A 19,880-nucleotide genomic window follows, 5' to 3' on the forward strand; every position below is an offset into this window, starting at 1 on the left:
TGATCTCTTCCTTTTTCAGGGTAGGGGGTAGAAGGATGTGAAGAGAATCACTCTAGAATGGATAGGACACTTAAAATTTAAAGGAAACTTTGAAAAATCATAGGCCAGTACACTTTTAACACTTTAATAAAGATTGTCAGGCTGTCAAAACCAGTATGGAGAAAGCTTGCTGAAATCAGCTACTTTTGCCTAGAATTCCTAGAAAATCTGGGATGTATTTATCCTGGGCTTAAGCTCTGAAGATACTTCTCACAAAGATGAATCTGTGCAGATGTTTGTACACTCAAATCTGGAGGCAGAAAGGCACTGTGCTTCCTATGCTCTGCAAAACAGAATTTTCCTTCATCTTCAAAGCATTAAAGACTCCCCTATGAGACATGTGGAGAATCTGAATCCCAAGCTAATCTACTACAAAATTCCTCATTTTATCATTTTTAATTTTGCAAAGTAAGGGGAAATGCAAATCCTGTAACAAGTAAGTGCAGTGGAAAGTACAAGACCTGTACTGTCCTGTCTCACAGGTTTCAAAAGGAGGAGGTGTTCATCTAATGTCTCCAATTAGAATTTAGTTATAATTTCACTTGCTCCCACTTTATTTTTTCCCAAAACCATCACACCCAGTCTCCATCCCCTGTGCCCTGGTGTCTGGTTTAGAAGAATGAAAGTCAAAAAAGGACCATGGCTGTCTGCATGTGGTATCAAAACCTAGCACTACTGACCAGGATGCAGATTCCTGCCAAGTGCACTCCCACACACACAAATAAATCAGCACAAGTTACAATGGTGTTCTGTCCATGTCTGACTTTGGTATTCAGGCCTTGACTGTGTATGTAACCAATGGAAAAGATAATGTTCTTTTTAAAGAATGTAAATTCACTGCCTTACAGCCACAGCACTGACTAGTACACACTGCAGTTCTTCTCCAACAAGAACCACTCCTGCTTGCACTACAGCTTCCCAGAGCAGCATGAGGCACATCTCCCTGCCTGGGTGTCTGTTCTGACCAACTGCACAGGGCTGGTAATCAATACCCCAAACAAATACTGCAATGTAAATATGAAGCAGTCTGAAGACCAGTCTCACCACTGGCATCGCTCTAAATATGCTGTCAAAGCTGAACTGTTTTATAAGTAATTAATACAGCCATTTTTATTGCAAGATTTCTGTAATTTCTTAACCTACTGCAGCAAAAGGTGCTTTTTGGGGAGATGCTGAACCCAACAGCATCCAACTGCTGCAAAAGTAAGCCTGAAATTAAATCCTGCTGGCACAAAAAACCCCAAACGCACAAACAGCACAGAATAACTAAGCATCCAAATTAATAAACTAAGCTTGAAGACAAGAGAAAATTTATTAGGAAAGAAGCTTATTTAATATTAAATGTTCAATGACAGAGACAATCAAATTTGTAACAGAAATTCAAAGATACTTTATTTCCATTTCTCATATATCAAGAAGCTAGGAATTGCTTAGTTGTAAAAATGGGATTCATTTTAGTTCAATTCACACAAATACTAAACATTTATTCTTGTGTTTTAAAGTCCAAGAATGAAAACTTGCAATTAAACACTGAGCAAGCCATGTGTTCAGGTTATGTTGGTTTCTTATCTTAAAAAGTCTTAAAGAAAAAGAAAGATACAGGACTTATATTCTCAGTAGCATATGTGCTATTATCAACACATCTTTTTGAACTCTGGGAGGAAACACCAGTCCTGAATTAAATTTTATAAAAAAAAAATCTAACTCAACTTTATATTTTTCTATGCCACTACAGCTTTCTTTCACCTCATTTAAAGCAGATCTTCAGTTTAAGCTCTCTTCCGCTGTCTTCGCAGACTCTTCACACAGTAGTCCTATAATGCAAAATTTTGGGAGAGCAGACGATTAGACAGCATTAGGAGCACTTTGTTTACCATTCCTATACACTCACCCAGTTGTTAGCTGTCATCTTAACTCTACAAAAACATCACCATTGGACATGACTGGCATTAGAAGCAATGATGTAGCATTAATGGTTTAATATCAACATTAAATGTTTAAGAGTTCCTAGCATACATAATGCAACTACAGTAACAAATTATATTGCAAGAAGCTCATTTATCAGCTGTCACCTCCACTGTTAGTTCCTTATTTCAGGAATACAATTAAAAACCTTCTGTAAGAAAACTATGTCAAGAGTGGGGAAAAAATTTCAAGTTGTCCTTTCAATACATAATTGCCTATTGCTTAGCTGCTTAATTTCCCACAAACAGTTTCCAGCATACACTCCTGCCATCAACACTGCCATCATTTGGTGGCATCTGTCTCTGCATTTACATCTGCCTTACAAGCCTGTTACCAGCCATTCCACTGCTCTGTGCTATGGCTGACTGCAAAGTCTCCTACACAGTAGGAAATATTAAGCACATACCTCTTAAAGACTTGAATTGCATTGAAAGTAACAAGGCGAATATTATGTAGTGTTTATTGCATTTTAAACTCTTTAAAGATATCTAATTCTGGGCAGCACTGCATCCCTACACACAGTTGAAAGAAAATTCCATTCTGTTAACATCAGATTTACAGTATTCACACAATACACAAAAAGTCCTTTTCACTAGCTTCAAAATCAAAAACACAACAGTAAGCTTAAAGATTACAGGCAACAGCATTCAAACATGGATGTGGGTAGAGAAAGGAGTACCTGGCATGAGTACCTGCTTAGTTTGACTGAATCCTTGATTTTTAATTTGGCTTTTCATGGGCCGCTCACAACACCAACGCTGTGTGAGGTATGGTAGTCAGCTGCAATAATTCATAAACCCTACACTTCCATCAATCCAATGCTACTGGCTCTCGAGTTACAGAACAAACTGCATTAGAATGCAAGGCAATAAAGCAAAAAAACTAGAAACATCCTTGACAAAGAAATACTAGCAGTTTATATGAAAACAAAGTAGTCCAACATGTGCCTCAAATATTAAGTATTTAAGCAAAAGTTTCTGCTGATGTACCAACACAATATGGACTTAAATACAAAACCAGTTCAACTTTTTTTTTTTAAAAAAAACGATAACAAAATCCCTAAAAAATAAAAAAAGGATAATTAATTTTTCTATGGTGACAATATTACAAATATGTCCCAAAGAGGCACACTAATGGGGGCACGAGTCTGCTACAAAATAGCTGAGACAAAACAATGTACCTCAAAACGTTTTGCAGGACTACACTGTCATTTCCTTCAGAAGGTGCTTTAGTTTGTCTTCTTACTTGACTTAGTTCCATCTTCATCTGTGCATACTTACGCTGCACTGTTAAACAGTAACAAAAAGCCCTAATCAAAGTTTGAAATAATGCACTTACCTCTGTCTGATCTGAGGTCATATCAGATCAGTTTTAATTGGACTGAGTGTCACCTTCAGATTTAATGTCTTCATTGGTCCCATTGACCTCATTCTTAGTCTCACTCTCCTTCGAGTCTGTATTTGTGTCTTCACTCTGTTTTTCTCGACTACTGGACTTCACACTACTTTTTTTATCATCAGATCCCCTCTTTTCTGCCATGAAAGAAGACATTGACCATGGATTTCAAAGTAAAAACAAACATTGCACATGTGAGATATATACAGCATATAACATGGGACAATTACTTTTCATAGCAATAACAGTAATACTCAATAAGTTACAGAAATAGGCTTCAGACTACCATGCTGGAATGGAGAGGGGACAAAGTAAAGGTAGAAGGGGACAGTACAGGGTGGGGGAAGAGGAGAAAGGTCAGACCTCCTAACAGAGGCAGCTACTCAGCTCTGTCAAAATGAACAGTTGGGGTAAAGAGGTTAGGCAGATGTGTAATTATGGTGCATGGCTTCCTTACTTATTATGGGACTCTTCTGGTCCTCAGGTTTTGATTTCTGATTGTGTATGGCTTGCTTTGGTTTATAATTCTCATTAATTATGGTTCTTGAAAGAGAACCAGAAAAGAGTGGTGGACAATGTTTGACTGCGTAATCAAAGAAATTGATAGTTGCCAATCAAACTATCTAATACTTTGGGAAACAATATTAAGCACTGACAGCTTTGAAGGTAGAGATCAGTGACAATCAAAATTAAATTTGAAGCTGCACATTTGTCAGCACTGTTAATTTTCAATTTTATAAAAACAGCAATCATTTATAAACAAGTCATTAAAGGGGCTTGGGGAGACAGCTTGGAAGATATATAAAAAGCAATTTTTTTCAAAGGCAAAAAACCAGCAAGATGTGGGGGAAGGAGCCCACCATTTGATCATGAATTGGGAAGCTTACTGAAGCTTTGCTACACTAAAAACTCAATCTTCAAAGAAGGAAGGAAGCCAAAAGTAAAAATATTTCCACGGGAAGAAAAAAATTCAGTATTAGAGCTGCGTGCCTCATCTGTAAATTCAGTATTTGCAAATTTAATAAAAATACCAATTCCTGCTGTGTTATTTCACACCACAATACTCAACTCTTGCTCAGTAAAGACACTCTGGAGAGAAAAAAAAAAATCCAAAAAACCAACCTCTCAGATGTCATCATACAGAACAACATTCATGCTCTTTTTTCTGATTATTCCCTGCTATCTGGGCAATCAAAATAAATAATATAAATAGATAGATATATCCCTGACACAGGAGCCCACAGATCGAACACTCTGAAAAAGCTATTTTAAAAAACATTATCACCTCGACTGGCATAACACACTTTTATATTCCAGGACACAAAGCAAAATATAAGCTTTAAAAGAGCAGCGACATCCCAACTTCTTTGTTTTATAACAGACTACCAAAGGATAGGGTAAAGCCCTCACAGAGAAATGAGGGCAACTGCCTAATGACCACCAGTAGTGAAGATTCACCTGCAGCAGCACATCCAGTGCAGGGTGCTTGGAGAAAGCACACGGCAACATCACCCAGCTCACTGAAGGACTAAGTCACTTTGGGTCTGTCTGCCCTCAATTTGGCAACTCCGCAGGTAGATTGCACTCTAACTAACCTTGTTAAAAAGTCTTCTTTTTGTGTCTTAAAGGTATCTCCGGTGCACACGTGGATCCACTGAGGAATAGTAGTCTTGTTTCCCCGCAGAGGACTAGTAGTCAGTCCAATAATCTTATCTTCTGTCCTATGTAGATATGGTAGATCTTAATAGCCCTATGGATGTGCAGTGTGCAGGGTTTTGTTCTGTCTTGTTTGTGTCTTGAATGTGGTCAGGAAGGATAATTTTGTTTAAGGTTAAAAAAAAAAACCTAATAAACTGTGGTATGAAAGATCAAACTCTTCTAAAAATTTTAGTATTAAAATAGGTATACTATACCAAACCTCCAGTTTGCCAAGCAGAACTGAAAAAGTGTATTCAACAAACAGCCCAATCATTTTTCAACCCCTAAAGTATGTGCAAGAAGTTAAGCTCCTCCACTGTATTTTTAATCAGTAAGAGAAAAGGCACATAAAATTAGTTTGCTGTTGGAACTGGGTGTATTATTTCAGCTGTGATTTATTAGGTATAATCACATAATATTGACTTTGTTTCCTGATTAAACACATGCACATTTTTCTGACTGACTTTGCGTTGGCAACTGAGATGCATTTTGTAAGAATTCTTATCATGACAAAGTGAATCGCTTTACTGTTCAGAAAATCAAACTTAATATCCAGTATTACTGAGGTGTTCCAGCAGTATTTGCTGATATTTAATCACTAACATTAAAACATGATTATAATTATTTTTATATAAGTACCAGAATCCAGATTAGGGAAGACAGAAAGCCAAGCCAAAGTGGTCTAGAGGCCCATTCCAGTATTAACCCTTCATAAAATGAAGGTACTGGGAAAATAATTTTTGTTTTATTAAAACCCCCTATTTATTCCATCTGCTCTGAAGTTTGTTAACTTGAACAGTAGGTGCATTCTACTGGTTTATATTAAGCTAATGCTCAGCTGTTCTTTATGGCTGGTGGCTCCTTTCTTTAGCAAAGGTATCTTTGCACTGAAATCTGTGTCACAAAGCAAGTGCCCCCATTTTTACACATACTTTTTTCTTATAACCTTGGTTGCCATCTTCTGCACCATCTTAGTGAACAGGAAACCAGGACTTCTGAATTTTCAAAGTGTGGGACTAATTTAATGTGCAACTGTACACAAGTCTTGGTAGACTGGTCCTTGGGGTTTTTTGGTGTTTATTCATGTTTATAAAGCAATCTGAGATATCCAGATGAAAGGCACTACCATGAGCAGTTACAGCCTTTGCTGCTTACTTTTACAACTGCAGATCAGTGGTGGCTATAAAGACAAGTAGATTCTGAAGACAAGATTCCCAATGTAGTAAGTTAAATCTTAACTTTGAAGTTACTATTGTGCAAAAGCCACACACTTGAAATATATGAATCTCTAAAAGCTTTATTCCTATAAAGCTATCTACAGTGCCACATGGCAAATATAACAATGCAATGGTGCTTACAGTTTCAGTACAGAAAATCAATGTTGCCTTAGTAACTACTACTGGATTTGGTTTTTTCCTTCCTTCCCTCCTCTATTTTTTTTCTGTTAAAAGATTTTCCCAACAAAAGGAAAAAATCATAAACTTCTTCAGCTTTACAGTCCTGCTCTAAGGCTTATCTGTGCTTTTACAAATGGTAGGATGGCACAGTCAAAAAAAGTAATTGATTTTCCTAGGTGGGATTTTCATCACAGCTCATAGCATCACCTCACTGTTCTCATTTCTGGTGGAAGAAAGCAGCAAGCAGCAAATAAAACAGCCAGCAGGGAAATCAGTCAAGTTAAAACTAAAAATACTTGAGATGTTGAAGAGAGTTCACTAGCTCCTCTATTTACAGGAAGTTAATGAAAGAACTGAAAAGCTCAAAACCAGACCAAATTTGAATAAATAAGAAAACAGTTATTTATATGCATACATTCAGGAGAACAGGACATTCTTCACCAAGTACCAGCAATCTGTTCATAAAGCAGGCAAAAAATCAGGTAGGAATAGTAACAAATGGACAAATATAGGCTACAACACTGAACCTGAGTTTAAAGCCTGCACATTATTTCCACTGCCAACGAGCAAGCAACAAAACCCACTCTCTTACACAGCAAAGGAAAATGAGAGAAGAATCAATACTAAAGATGCCCCACAGTATAAACCAGAATAATTGAAACAGTCCAAGAAAGTCAGGGAAGAGAAATACATGAAGCATTACCAACATTTTGGCAACCAATCCACTGGATAAATACAGAGAAGGGTCAAGCAGACAGGTCTATGCAACCCAGACACATGCACCGAGCACCTTTAATTCCAGAGAACCTCAAAAGTACCTTAGAAACACAATTGTTTCATCCATTACTGATGATCAGCCCATGAAGTGGGGTGGCTGTTTCGGACTGGCCATTAGTCAGCTCCCCACCAGAGCTAGAAGTATTACGTTCCTACAGAAGTTCCAAAAGACTTTTAAAGGGGGAAATTTAGCAGTAACAGTGAATTAGTATCTTCTCACAGAATGTGAATCTACAGTGTGCTCACTGTAGCTCTTTGTAATCCCACTTAAAAGTTTCTGAGCTTCAGCCTCTAGTGAAACTGAGTCACCATGAATGCTGCGGTACGTGGCACATACAGCTAAAAACTGTTCCAAAGACTAACACTTTCTGTTGAGACTCACCTGAACACTGACAAAGCAAAACTCACTCTGTTTAAATAACAAACAAAACAAAAAAAAAAAAGGGAGAAAGGTGGAGGGGGGGAAGAGCAGGAGACTGGGGAGAAGGCATATATTGTCATTTAGAGCATCACAGAGATTCTGCAGTACTTATCTTCAACTGCATTTGTAGATTGGGGAAAAAATTAAAAGCACTGTTAAAAGGATAATAAAGGAAACACGATAGTGTTGAGAAGTAATAGGTGGTACAGGTGAGAAGCAAGGTACCAACCTCCCCTAAAACATATACCTGCAAAGGGTAATTGCAAATATACACTAAGAGTAGGAATATAAGACATTCACTCTTAGAAAATGATGATTACAGGCTTACATTTTTCTAAAGGTATATAGGTCTTAAATATATGAAAATTCTTGCACGCTTCATCTGCTGATAAAGTACAACAGGTAAGAGAAGGACACTGGGGTGTAGGTATGCACACACATGTAGTGACAGTAACTGGAAAGAACAAAATGCTTCCAATTGCTGACAGCAACACACACACCTTTCAGAACGAGGTCTGATTTGGTACTAAGAACTTTCAGGCACTCAATGAAAAGCTAACAGCTTTTGAGACTCTAAGAAAAGATTTATTTCAGAACTTGCTAAGAACTCAGTCTTTATACAAACATACCTTTTTCTTTTGACTTCCTGTCTTGTTCTTTCTCTCTGCTTTTGCTTCTGTGCTTGTAGGATTTTCGATCCCGGCTCTTTGACCGTCTCCTGTCCCTACTACGAGACCTGTGTTTCCTTTCTGATCTATCATGACTTCTGCTTCTCCTCCGATCACGACTCCTTAACATTCAGAGAGAATTTCAAAAATGTAAATCTCAGCTGCTATTTTCTAACTCAGAATATAAAACAGGAAAACAGTAGCACTTTTAGATACAGTGATTACCTGCAGAAACCAAATCTTAACATACTGTATAGAAATATTTCCCAGTACATAAGGAATATGCCCTCTTCATTTACTGAAACACTTAAGTACATAGTTTAAAAGTAACGACCACCATGAAATAAAGACCAGCTGAAGGAAGAAAGAAGAAACCATATTTTTTGGGAGCATGCTCTGTTTGCTGAAAGCTTCCTCATAAAGACGCTTCCACCACTACAGTTTCATCTTCCAAAAATGGAGAGAGGACAGTGACACTCAACAAAACCTTGCTTATCCTTAGAACCAATAAGGTGTGTCTTCACTTAAGAAGAAAGACCTAAGTGAAGCTAACAAACCAGTGATGTGACTCAGGCTGACAGGCAAGTCCCCAGAAGATTTTTACCTTTTGGCAATTTATCTGAAAATGCTGAAGAGACACACAGACACGCACAGAGGTACCTGCTTCGCCTTCTTTCTCTGCTTCTTGACCTTTTGTGGTCTCGTGAGCGGCTGCACCTCCTGTCAGATGTCCTGCTTGAATGCCTGCTCCGTGAGCGGCTCCTTTTACGTCTCTCTCTGTCACGAGCCCTCTCTTTTTCCTTCTCTTCCTCTTCGCGTCGTCTCTTCCTTTCCCGCTCTTCTCTTTCCCGCTCCCTCTCCTTCTCCCTCTCTTCCCGTTCTAGCTTCTCTTTTTTCAACCTTTCATCACGGTCAGGCTCTTCTGTTCTTTTTCGTAACTTTTCCTTAAAAAAGAAGTTCACAGGAAGAAATGAAAATTACTCAAGACACTTAAGCTTACAGATTGAGAGGATGCAAAAGCCTAAACTTTTAAAGTAGTTCAGTTTTATTTTCCAAATAAAGGACAGTGCTTCCTAAAATCCCTGAAATGAAAATCCTCTGGCTTGCAGAACCTTCTTTTGCTTGTCACTCTCACAAGAGCAGAGGCCACACTACATTTCCTTAAAAACACCATCAAAATTCCCACCTGAATCATCATCTTTGTATCTAATGTCACAACAAATTACATCAGTGAAAGCACAGTGCAGGATTCCATTTCTTGGGAGTGTTTCACCCTCTTGGGAAAATCCACTGGACAGCCTTTTATGTACATTAGGAAACCTCAAAGCATTTTTTCATTTCAGTACTTGGAGGAAATACTTACTTTTAAATCTTCTACAGTAGCTTTTATTTTGGCATAACCCATGTGCTGCTTTCCCATTAAGTGGTCATCTACCCTGGACTGTGCATCTCCTACAATTAAAAAGGCTCCACAAACTTCACAAACTTCCATTTGTTTTTCCTGGGCTGCAAAGCTCTCAATTGTCTGAAAAAGAAGAATATTTGAGATAAAAGAGAAGTTTTAGTCAGTTAAGAGGTTTATAACTCTATGTTACTGTTGTCAAACCCCAGGCTCTACTGAAAGCTGAAATTACATCTGCCTGCTTTATCTTTGGTGCAGTAAATCAGTAAACAGGGAGAGAAGAGGCCACCCTGTGCCCATTCCCACATGGAAGGAGCCCATGAAAAACCACAGAACTACTACTCACTGCATTAACATGTACACAGTCATATGCCTCATTCTCCCACAAATCAAACAATTGTTAAGAGAACACATCAAACATTAAAACACATTCTTAACCAACAAAAGAAAAGAATAAAAGATCACATCACAAATAAAGTCAAACAAAGCTTTATATGTTTTTAATTTCTTAAACAACTGTTACAAAACCCAACCCAAAACAAAATCCCCCTATTTTAATAAAATACCCCAAAAACAAATTTGAAGTCCTTTCCAATTAATCACTTAAAGCAAAATGTATGCTTCTATCTCTACAAGTTCAAAAACTGAGTCCCAATGAAAAACATCAAACCACATCCACAATCACACCCAAGAACATGTTAACAAGACAAAGTTCAAATTAACCTCCTCAAAACTATTACACCTTTTAAATAATTTCTGCTATGACAGCATTTCTACCAGAATTATCAGGTTTTTTAATAAAAACAAGATCTCTTAATTATAAACAAAACCAACAACAAAATTTTAAAACTTTCAATCCTTCCAGCTGTTGTTTCAATAAATTTTAACGAAGAGCTCTTAAATGCTGCACACAGCAACAAAAGCTCTTAAAATATGGTACAGACATAATTGAATTTAAGAATTCAAATTGAATTCTTAAAACAAGCATCTCAATTTGAGCATTTCATTACACACCAAAATAAAATCTTTAAACTTAAGCTCCTTTTTATTAACAGGAACATGATGCTTAACACACTCCCTCTGGCTTCTGCAGCTCTCAGAGTGAGACAGATGCCCTGTCACAGCCCAGTCACATCCCTGACTCAAATGCTTTAACAGTTACATTGGTAGTTCAGTAGAATTGTATTGCAGAGGTCACAGGGCAAAGTTTAACTGAGACCTAAACTAGAGGACGGTGCAAGCTCTCCTCCAGGACTGCTGGGTGAGTAATTTCATAATTTGTGTGCAGGAAGCCCACTCCCAAGATAGAATGCCTAATCAACAGACTGGATTAACAGAGCCAAATGTCCTGCTGCTATGTAATGAATTCTGCACAGGCTGTGCATGCCTTCAGTGGAAGGACATGGTTATTTAGAATTTACTGTGCACCAAATTTTGAGATGTCTCACAGAACTATGAACACATTACTTACTGAAGTTGTAGACCTCAGCAGCTCTCTCTCTTCCTTTAACTGTTCAACGAGTTTCATCATTCCTTGTGCTTCTTCCACCTTTCCCTCTGAACCTAGTTCTTCAATCTAAAAGGTAATAAAAACATTTAAAGTTTATTTTTTGATCAAGTAACAAAAGCAAGAGATCTCTTTCATGGGGGTTAAAAACCCCTCACCTGTTGAAGCAGTACATCAATTTTGTCAGTTAACACCTGAATCTTCTCCTCGTTTTTACCGGTAGGTCCTGCTCCCTGTAAAAAATACCAAGAGTGAGGTGGGACTTTTTTATGTCCTTGTTGTTTTTACTTCTCCTTTTGTTAAAATAGCTTAAACACACAAATATATGTCTTCTCATATTCCAGGGACACTTTGGGAATAACCTCCCCCGGCCTCTTCTCTCACGAGAAGCTACTAATAATAGTCTAGTCTAATATAAAACATTCCTTGACACAACTTACTCCACCCTTGTTAAGTGCAGTCACACTAATTCCTCCCAAATCAACAAAAATGTTCAAGATCCTTGCCCAAAAAAAGTAAGAAAACCATATTCAAAGTCCTCACTTTAAACTCTGACACTCTCATGCAGCTATTACATATCTTTGCAGACATTCAAGTACGACTTAGAGGTTCTGTAGGCTTTAAACTTCAAACTCTGAGTGTAAAATGCAGAAAGAATCTCACTTCAAAGATGTATTTGTTAGCAGTGTTCTCTCTGCAGGCTGACAGAATAGACTTCTTGTCACCTTCCCACCTCTGCTCTAACTGGTATCTCTCAACTTGATACTGTCCACAGCTCCTTCTGAAGCAACTGGACTTTGTACAGAACAGTGAGGTGGGGTAGCAGAAAGAGCAAGGCTGTCCTGGCAGTTACAAAACTCAGAGAGCACAGGCCACAGGCACCGCTCCAAATCCATCATGGGAAAAGACACAGCTTGCTAGTGCAGGGAGGGAGGAATGTGCAACTAGTGGAGAGAATGTAAACTGAGGCTGGCAGGGTAAAGACAACCCCTGACAGGTAGAGAACGGCTCTTGGCGACTCTGGAGTCACTTGGCTCCTCCATTAATGCCAGATGCAATCTGCTGGCTAACACACAAAAAATCTTATTCATCAGAAATCTTCTGGATAGTAAAATAAGTTTCACCTGAATAGGTAAGACCGTGAAGATGCTATCTACAGGAAAAGCTGCCTCAAAGACTCCTGCAGACTCACCCCAGAAGACTGCTGGTTCTGTGAGAGAGCCAAACGAGCATGGCCCCTCCGGATCCTGCGCTCCACCTCTGCCAGCAAGCTCTGCAAATAGCGCAGGAAGTCTCTCTCATAGCCCACCTTCATAAACCGAGAGCTCTTCTCATACCTGGGAAAGATTTTAAAGGTGAGAGTTCATATCAATCTGTAATAGATGAACACAAAGTAACAAGACACATAGTATTATAAATTCTTGCTCACAGTAAGAGAATATCACATATTTAAATAAACTTTCGCAAATAAAAATAACAAGAAATTTGTAATGCTATTGGGCTGCTATTAGCAAATTGCAAAGATACTAGAAACTCTATTTACTTTAACATATCAAACAACAAACTTACTGTTTGCGTAGATTTTCATCATGAATTTTTTCACAAGGACCTAAGAAAACAACACAAAAAGCTTAAGTTTGCATTCCTAAATGTTGCATTCATATTCTACCAACATTTGTTTGTGCATCATGACAGAACACAGCTATAAACATTTCACAAAGACTTTTATGCTTCTGCCTTTCTGCTTCCTTTGCTTGGAGCTTGAAAGACACACTGAAGAAAAAGAATGCCAACATCATGAGGTAATTACAAAAAGGAGACTCTCCGTACAAAGTCATGATAAAAAATAGAATTTCCAGATCAAGTTTTACATCAGTAAATACAAACACTCTAATTTCCAGGGTTCTCTGCAGCACACTGGCTACTTAAAACAATCTTCAGAATAAATTAGGAGGTATGTGCCCTGAGTTCATGAAAGTGACTGTGTTAAAATTCCTCACCTTCCCCAGACTCTCAAACTCTTCAATAGATTTTGAAATTAACACTAAGACAAAAAGTCCAGTTTTGTTAACATCTCCAAACTATGTGCTACATGTAGCCATCAACTGCCAGTAATTTAGAGCTGATCTTCAGAAATAACTATTACAGTAAGTGAGTCTTCTACTTTAGGTAAAGCAGCTCAATAATACATACCCACACAAAAACAGGTTAAAACCCTGCCCAGGCAGAGTAACCCACACTAGAAACTGCCACTTGAGCAGGAGAAAAGCACCCCACACCCAGTAACTTTGCTTACACAGTAAGAAAAAAATTTTAAGTAGCTTTTTCACTTAGACAAAGTAGGATCTGGAATAAATATTACTTTTAGCATACTGTATCACTGGCAACCATTAAAATGAAAAAAAAAATTTCCAAATGTTTTCACAGAGCAATTAACAATAAAAACATAGTTTGCAAACAAAAGCTCAACTGTAGTTACTTTTCTGTGAATAAAAATGTCATGACTTATAAACTTACCTAAATCAGAACGGGTATTTGTGAATAATTCAGCTGGGCAAAAGCCACAAAGGTAGTATTTGCAAACCTGACACAGAAGAAAGAAACAGGCATCATTTTTTGCGTCTTGAATTGAAAATTTTATGTAATTGCTTTTTTTACTAAAACACAAAGTCTTAGTGTCAAAGTTTCCTTTGAACATATTAAAATTTCTAGAAATTTTACACACCCTTTATATTTCTTGGCAGCAGCAAGTGCTACAAGATGCATTTTGATGACAAAACACCAAAAATCTTACTTTTCCTTGCAACAGTAATAGTTCTTAATTCTACCACTAAACATTTAAGATTAGAGGAAAGTGTCATCAATTTATAAATATAAATATTTAATATTTCCAAAGGAAAGGAATGAGATCAGAACGGACTATTTAGTAAGTTCCAGTGAAATTCCTAACTGTGCAAGGCCACAAGAGGTGAGAAGAATTGCCATGGCAGCATCAAACAGGCTTCCTGTGCCCGCCTGGGACTGCTCTGCTCAGCCTCCACTGCCTCAGAGCTGGTGGCCTGGAGAGCCAGAGCCACCTGTGCTCAAACAAAGAACTTTGATGGCAATTAAAAGACAGAATTATCCAGAAGCTTTCCCACTCCAATGCTTTTACAATTCCCTACTTTAAGAATGACAGTCAACAAGACATTATAAAGCTCTTCAGGCAGAAAAAGCATTCATTTTAATCTGGTTTCCTGACACCTAGAAAGGGTTTGGTTTGTTCCTGCACAGCCTGGTTTTACATTACTGAGTCAGGTTCTTTTTCTGATAACAAAAAAAGACCACCAGAAAGTTCAAAACCCCACAAACCTGTTACTCTAGACAATAAATACTTAATGCATGATGGATAAAACCAGCTTTTGTTAAAAAGATTATTCACCCTCACCCATGAGCATGGGCTTAGCTAGCTGAGGTTTGTGACACAGAAATATCTCCTGTCTATCAATTAGAACAGCTATAAGGGTAGAATCAGAAATACTTTCATCTCTAACTTCATAAATAATCTTAAATAATTAACTTTTCACTAGACCCTCCCCACAGATGTGACTGTAATTAATTAAGGTGTAAATCCAAAACCAGCCTGGACGTTCTCCCAGCACCTCCCTTATGTTACAGCAGTTTCTAATTTTTGGCAATCTAATAACTGTGAATGTATTGCAGCCTAGTTCTAATCCTCTCACATATCCTGTGGACAAAGACTTGCAGTATCTTATCTCCCAAGATACAGACTGAAGAATCTGAAGAAGCAGGGTAAGGACAGAGACTCCAAACACCACCACCTCACTAAAAAGCCTGTGATACCCGTTGATCAAATTAGATCAGCCTGATTTATTTTTCCAAGCTAACTGCCAGACTGCAAATCAGCCTACGGAAGTTAAAACTCCACTGACTGCTTTACAGATTACTCAGAAAAACAATCAGGCTTTCTATTGACAAACCATGGAAAAAAACCACAAACAAATCTCTTATTATGTAATTTGAATACTTCTCCCATGATCCAGGTTCAGACACTGGTACCTATCTGAAGTAATTTAACAAGAATAGTTAAGAAAACATGTGAAATGACCTTTTATTTTTCTTCTTCTCAGAAAGAGGGAGAAAGTTACTGGACAAAATAGGATTTCAGAATCTGCTTCCTCTGAAAGCTGCAATATCCCTTGTTTTACTACAGAGTTACTTCAAAGGAGCAGTTTCTGGGATGGATTTCTGTACTAGTCCACAGAAATGTAATTTCTCTATAGATTCTCTTCTTCCATTTTCTCACACTCACATCCAGGTATAAGGATTAGTGGAAAGACACTTCCCACAAAATCTCAGAGAAGGATTAAACAATTTCCTAAGAGAGAGACAGCACAGTAATGACAGTCTGACCACACCATACTGTTAAAAGGGTTGTAGAATACCTTCTATAAACCCAAAAATTAGGCAAATGACCTGTAACAGTTTAGAAACTAGCTGTAACAAAAGAAGCAAAGGAAAAGTTATTAGAAGTATGATGAACAAAACAAAATAAAAAACTCATCTTCAATAAAACCGGAAAGAATTACAATTATTATGAAACAGCACTACTAGAAAAATCCTCTTTTTAAGAACTGATTTAAGAACTAAAAGTTGCAGTAACCAATACTAAAATATGAGGTTTAAACATGCCATACACTGTAATAATTATTTATATATTAAAAACCCAAACCAAACACAAACCATATCAAACAAACAAAAACCTCAAACCCAAAATAAGGACAAAACAAACACACACAGCAAAAAGCTGCCATAATTTTCTTCTACCAGCTTTAGATGCTGCCACTCTACCACTAGGATGGCACTCAGTGAATTACTCGACATTCTCTCCCAGGAAGCAGCCTGCAGAGAAATACTTGCTTCAGAGTGGTTCAGACCACCGTGGCTGAAGCAGTTTTCTTCCTCCTCATACCTAGCTCATTATGCTCTTCAACTGAGTTTGCTTCAACAGGAAAATACAACTTGCTGGAATTCTGCAGAATCTTGCAGCTTCACTCTGTGCAACATCTGCCTTCCCAGGCTGAACATCACCTGCACTTTCAATCAATCCTAAATAATCAGTGGTGAGTGGGAACAGTAAGGGCCAAGGAATGGTTAAAGCACCACAGAACCATTAAAGGACTGAAACAGAGGTTTTAGTCTGATAAGCTTCAACAGACAAGAGTCAGTGTCAAACTGCTACTGCAGGATAAGCCACAGCTTGGTCTCAAAGCCCCTGAGTGCTCACGTTTTGGTAAGACACTATGACACTACAAACAACAGGGATGCTTGGAACTTTCCACTTCTTCATCACAAATTCACTAATTCCTGAAATCTCTTGGAGGTGGGAAAGTAGTATCCTATACATACAAATCCACTAAGTTAAAAGCAAGAACTGCAAGCTCAATTGGAGTTTGGGAAGCAATTCAAAGCTCTCCCATATAAAGAAGTTATTAACAGCTCTATATTGTTAATGCTTCTACATTAACATGTTTCTCTTCTGAAAGAAATTTATTTAATGATGGAGAAGTATCTCTCTAAAGGAATTTGCTTTTGTAATTGTTTATTACTGTTAGAGAGACAATTACTAGTAAAAAGGCTAAGAATAAAATCCAGCAGACCTTGTCTTAAACATCAAAAACTAGTAAATTCCTTCTCATAGTTGAGTTCTTTGAATCCACTAAAGCTCACATGCAGCAGACATTTTACGAGCAACGCCCACCCACTCAAACTTAAACAAACATGAGCCCTTCTCCATAACCCACTCTTAGAGACAAATGTTATTTGTTGTAGTAAAAGTATTAGCAATGAAAGGTTAAGTCCTCTCCCTCTGTCCCCTGGAGGATTAAGTCCTTAAATTCTACCTAGATACAAAGCAATTTAGGTCGCTGGCATTACAAAAGTAAAAGCACAACACACTGTAAATAGCTAAAATCATCCCATCACACTGTGAATACAGACCAACATTGTGAGAAACTGCAGAATCAGAGGTTACTGCTCACAGTCATTTGTCTCTAACAGCTCTTCATCCTTCTCCACTTTCTGAAAACCCTGAGTTTGCCTTCAAGAAGCATCAAAATCTCAAACCTTACAGGAGCACAGGCAGCCCATGTGTGCATCTTGTACTACAGAACAGCCTGAGAATTCTTATGCAATCACTGTCTGTAAGAACTTGCTTTGTGCAAGCAGGTGGCACATTAAAGCAGGAAGGTGTGAATCAGTAAAGAAACAGACTTTGTCTACAGTTATGATAGTAAGCAGAAAGACTAAAATACACGATACTAATTTCTTCCTGCACACCAAACAAAGCCTTTTTGCCAAAACCAGGACTGATCACCTAAGGACGTGCCATCACACTGAAATACACCGCAAGTGGAATTGCAGTTTTTAAAGATTAAAGGCTTTAAACATGTCAAAGTTTAATAGTATGAACTTAAGCTCTACAAAAGCTTTTATAATATATGATCTACATGTTTCATTGGCACTGCAACTAAATCACACACTGAGGTATCACACCCTCTGCTTCCACACTTTCCACTTCCATCCTGTATTTCACTGCACCTTCCAGGTTCTGAGAGCCACATGGATGCAATCTCCAAAGAATAAGCAAAATACAAATGAGTTTCTTTTGATAATCTTCCACGTTCAAAACTGATGAAACGTGACACAAAATCCTACACTTTGGGATCAATACAACATGCTGGCACTGAGCAGCCAAATCCAAGCATTTCTCCGTCCTCCCAAATAAACAACATCCCAAGCAAATGCTAAGGGGGGAGGAGCTAAATGCTTTGTGCAGCTTTAATTACAGAAATTCCTCACTTACATGATAAATTATTGTAACTGTGACACTTTCTTTTAACATACATTATAACGGAAAAAAAGGTATCACGAACGGGAGAAAATAAAATTTAAAAATTCATCAGTGTTCATTTCTCCCAAAGCAGCAGCTATAGGAACTCAGCAGGTACCTCTGAGTTTTCCTGAAATAACTTACGATTCAACTAGGATAGCCAAAACTAACTCATCATTCATTAAAGCTTAAGCAATTGGAGAAACCACAATAAATAATAACATCAATAACATTGTCTTGTTTGGGCTACTTATTGCAGAAAATGAACGAACACATTAACAAAAGTACGTCAAGTACTCCTAAACAACAGGCTTGTTTGGGATAGTGTCCGTCCCCCCCACCCCAGGCAGATTCCTCTGAGTGAGGAAAAATGGAAAGAATCGAGCTTTTCTAAACCAAATCCTCACTTTCTAAAGTCTTACGTTTTTCCCTCGCAGCACAAGCTCCAGACATTAAAGTCGGTACGCGCGTGCCCTTCTTTTTCCTCCCGCAACACCATCCTCAGGAAGAGACCCAGATACATTTATCTCCCAGACTAGAACATCTGCCTCACCCCCCTCGGTGCAAGTCAGAAGAGCTGAATTCCTTTAACCGCCCCGCCGCCTTATTTTTGTTTCCCTACGGGGAGACCCCTGCCCCCAGCAGCTCTTTGGAAAGCCCCGCTCCCGTTAACGGCGGCGCCGGCGGGCACAGCCTTCCCCCGCAGACACCCAAACACTAGAGCTGCCCTGGCTGCAGCCAAACAACATCGCAGCCGTGTCCATCTTCCTCCTCCTCCTCCTCCTCGGTGAGGCTCGGCGCGGGTCCCGCGCCCGGCCAGGCCCGGCCCGCCCCAGGCCGCCATGCAGGGCCCGGCACGGAGCACAAAACCCGCACCCCAAAACCCACGCGGAACCCCCGCTCCGGCCGGCACCTCACCCCTTCCCTCTTCCCCCCTTCCCGCAGCTATCCCCGGCCAAGAGAAGCCGCCCATGTCGCTCCGACAAACCCCCGGCTCCGCGCAGCGTGCGAGAGCGGCGACGGAGGGAGGAGAGAGGCGGCCCCGCTGCACTCACGCTCTCGTGGTCCCACCGCACGTTGCTGCGCTTCTCATCCGGGGCCAGGTTCCTGTCCCGGCCCATGAGCTCATCGAGGAGCTGGGCGGCCGATATCATCGTGAGCTGCGGGCCGAATCCCCCTCGCCAGACAGCAGCTCGGCAGCCTCGCCCCGACACCCCGCGCCGCGCCTGACGGAGACAAAATGGCGGCGGCGGCGGCGGCTGGCCCTGCCCACAATGCACCGCGCGGAGCCCGCCGCGCTCCGCTCCCTCACGGCGCCTCCGCGCCCGGGCCGTGAGGCGAGCGGGGAGGCCGGGCAGAAATCCGAACGCGGAACCGCCACGGCCGCCTGAGGGAGACCTGGCCTGCCCAGTGAGGTGTCGTGACAAATAGTGTCCCGGTGGTATCACTGCAGACGGTAATCTGTCGCGACAGGCGGTGTCCAGGCCGGGCGGTGTCCGAACGCAGGACACCGCGTTGGGTGTTCAGCACAGACGCACAATGCCAGTGGCCATGGCTGGAGGCTGAGGACACGGGCCCGGGCACAGCCGCAGCAGTGTCAGTCCCCTCTCCATCCTGGCAGGAGAAAAAAAATGCCCAAACCGCTCCTGATGTGCTGCTTCTGAGTCCTCGTCCTGAGTGCCTCCACCTGTGCGTGTTCGCATAGGAATTCAGGGAATT

General features: G+C 39.7%; 1 protein-coding gene across 9 annotated transcripts; it reads right to left on the reverse strand.

Annotated features, from left to right (window-relative positions):
• Positions 1 to 1,405: 1,405 nt before the first annotated feature.
• Positions 1,406 to 19,433, reverse strand: LUC7L3 (LUC7 like 3 pre-mRNA splicing factor). Of its 9 annotated transcripts, XM_064395863.1 has the most exons (13): positions 19,217 to 19,433; positions 13,787 to 13,853; positions 12,839 to 12,878; positions 12,462 to 12,606; positions 11,428 to 11,502; positions 11,234 to 11,338; positions 9,724 to 9,885; positions 9,021 to 9,304; positions 8,322 to 8,482; positions 3,396 to 3,536; positions 3,185 to 3,290; positions 2,697 to 2,762; positions 1,406 to 1,853 (listed from the first exon to the last, which is right to left on the reverse strand). In XM_064395863.1, exons 1-12 carry the CDS (start codon positions 19,313 to 19,315, stop codon positions 2,738 to 2,740), a joined length of 1,410 nt encoding a protein of 469 aa, XP_064251933.1. In that variant the 5' UTR covers positions 19,316 to 19,433; the 3' UTR covers positions 1,406 to 1,853; positions 2,697 to 2,737. The 9 variants fall into 9 exon arrangements, 7 of the variants coding, with proteins under 7 accessions (XP_064251933.1, XP_064251934.1, XP_064251932.1 ...); XM_064395864.1 differs by lacking the exon at positions 2,697 to 2,762; XM_064395862.1 differs by having other exon boundaries at positions 1,406 to 2,762.
• Between the last annotated feature and the right edge of the window lie 447 nt (positions 19,434 to 19,880).

Source organism: Passer domesticus, chromosome 20 (genome assembly GCF_036417665.1).
Source record: "Passer domesticus isolate bPasDom1 chromosome 20, bPasDom1.hap1, whole genome shotgun sequence".
In the NCBI taxonomy this organism is placed as follows: domain Eukaryota; kingdom Metazoa; phylum Chordata; class Aves; order Passeriformes; family Passeridae; genus Passer; species Passer domesticus.

Bases quoted from the DNA above. Each gene is read 5' to 3' on its own strand.
- LUC7L3 (XM_064395860.1), bottom strand. From the start codon at position 19,315: ATGATATCGGCCGCCCAGCTCCTCGATGAGCTCATGGGCCGGGACAGG. The intron at 11,503-12,461 runs GTGAGTCTGCAG...TATTTTTTACAG, and splicing joins AGAACCAGCAGTCTTCTGGG to GGAGCAGGACCTACCGGTAA. The intron at 3,291-3,395 runs GTGACACTCAGT...ACTGTTTAACAG, and splicing joins TGAAGACATTAAATCTGAAG to TGCAGCGTAAGTATGCACAG.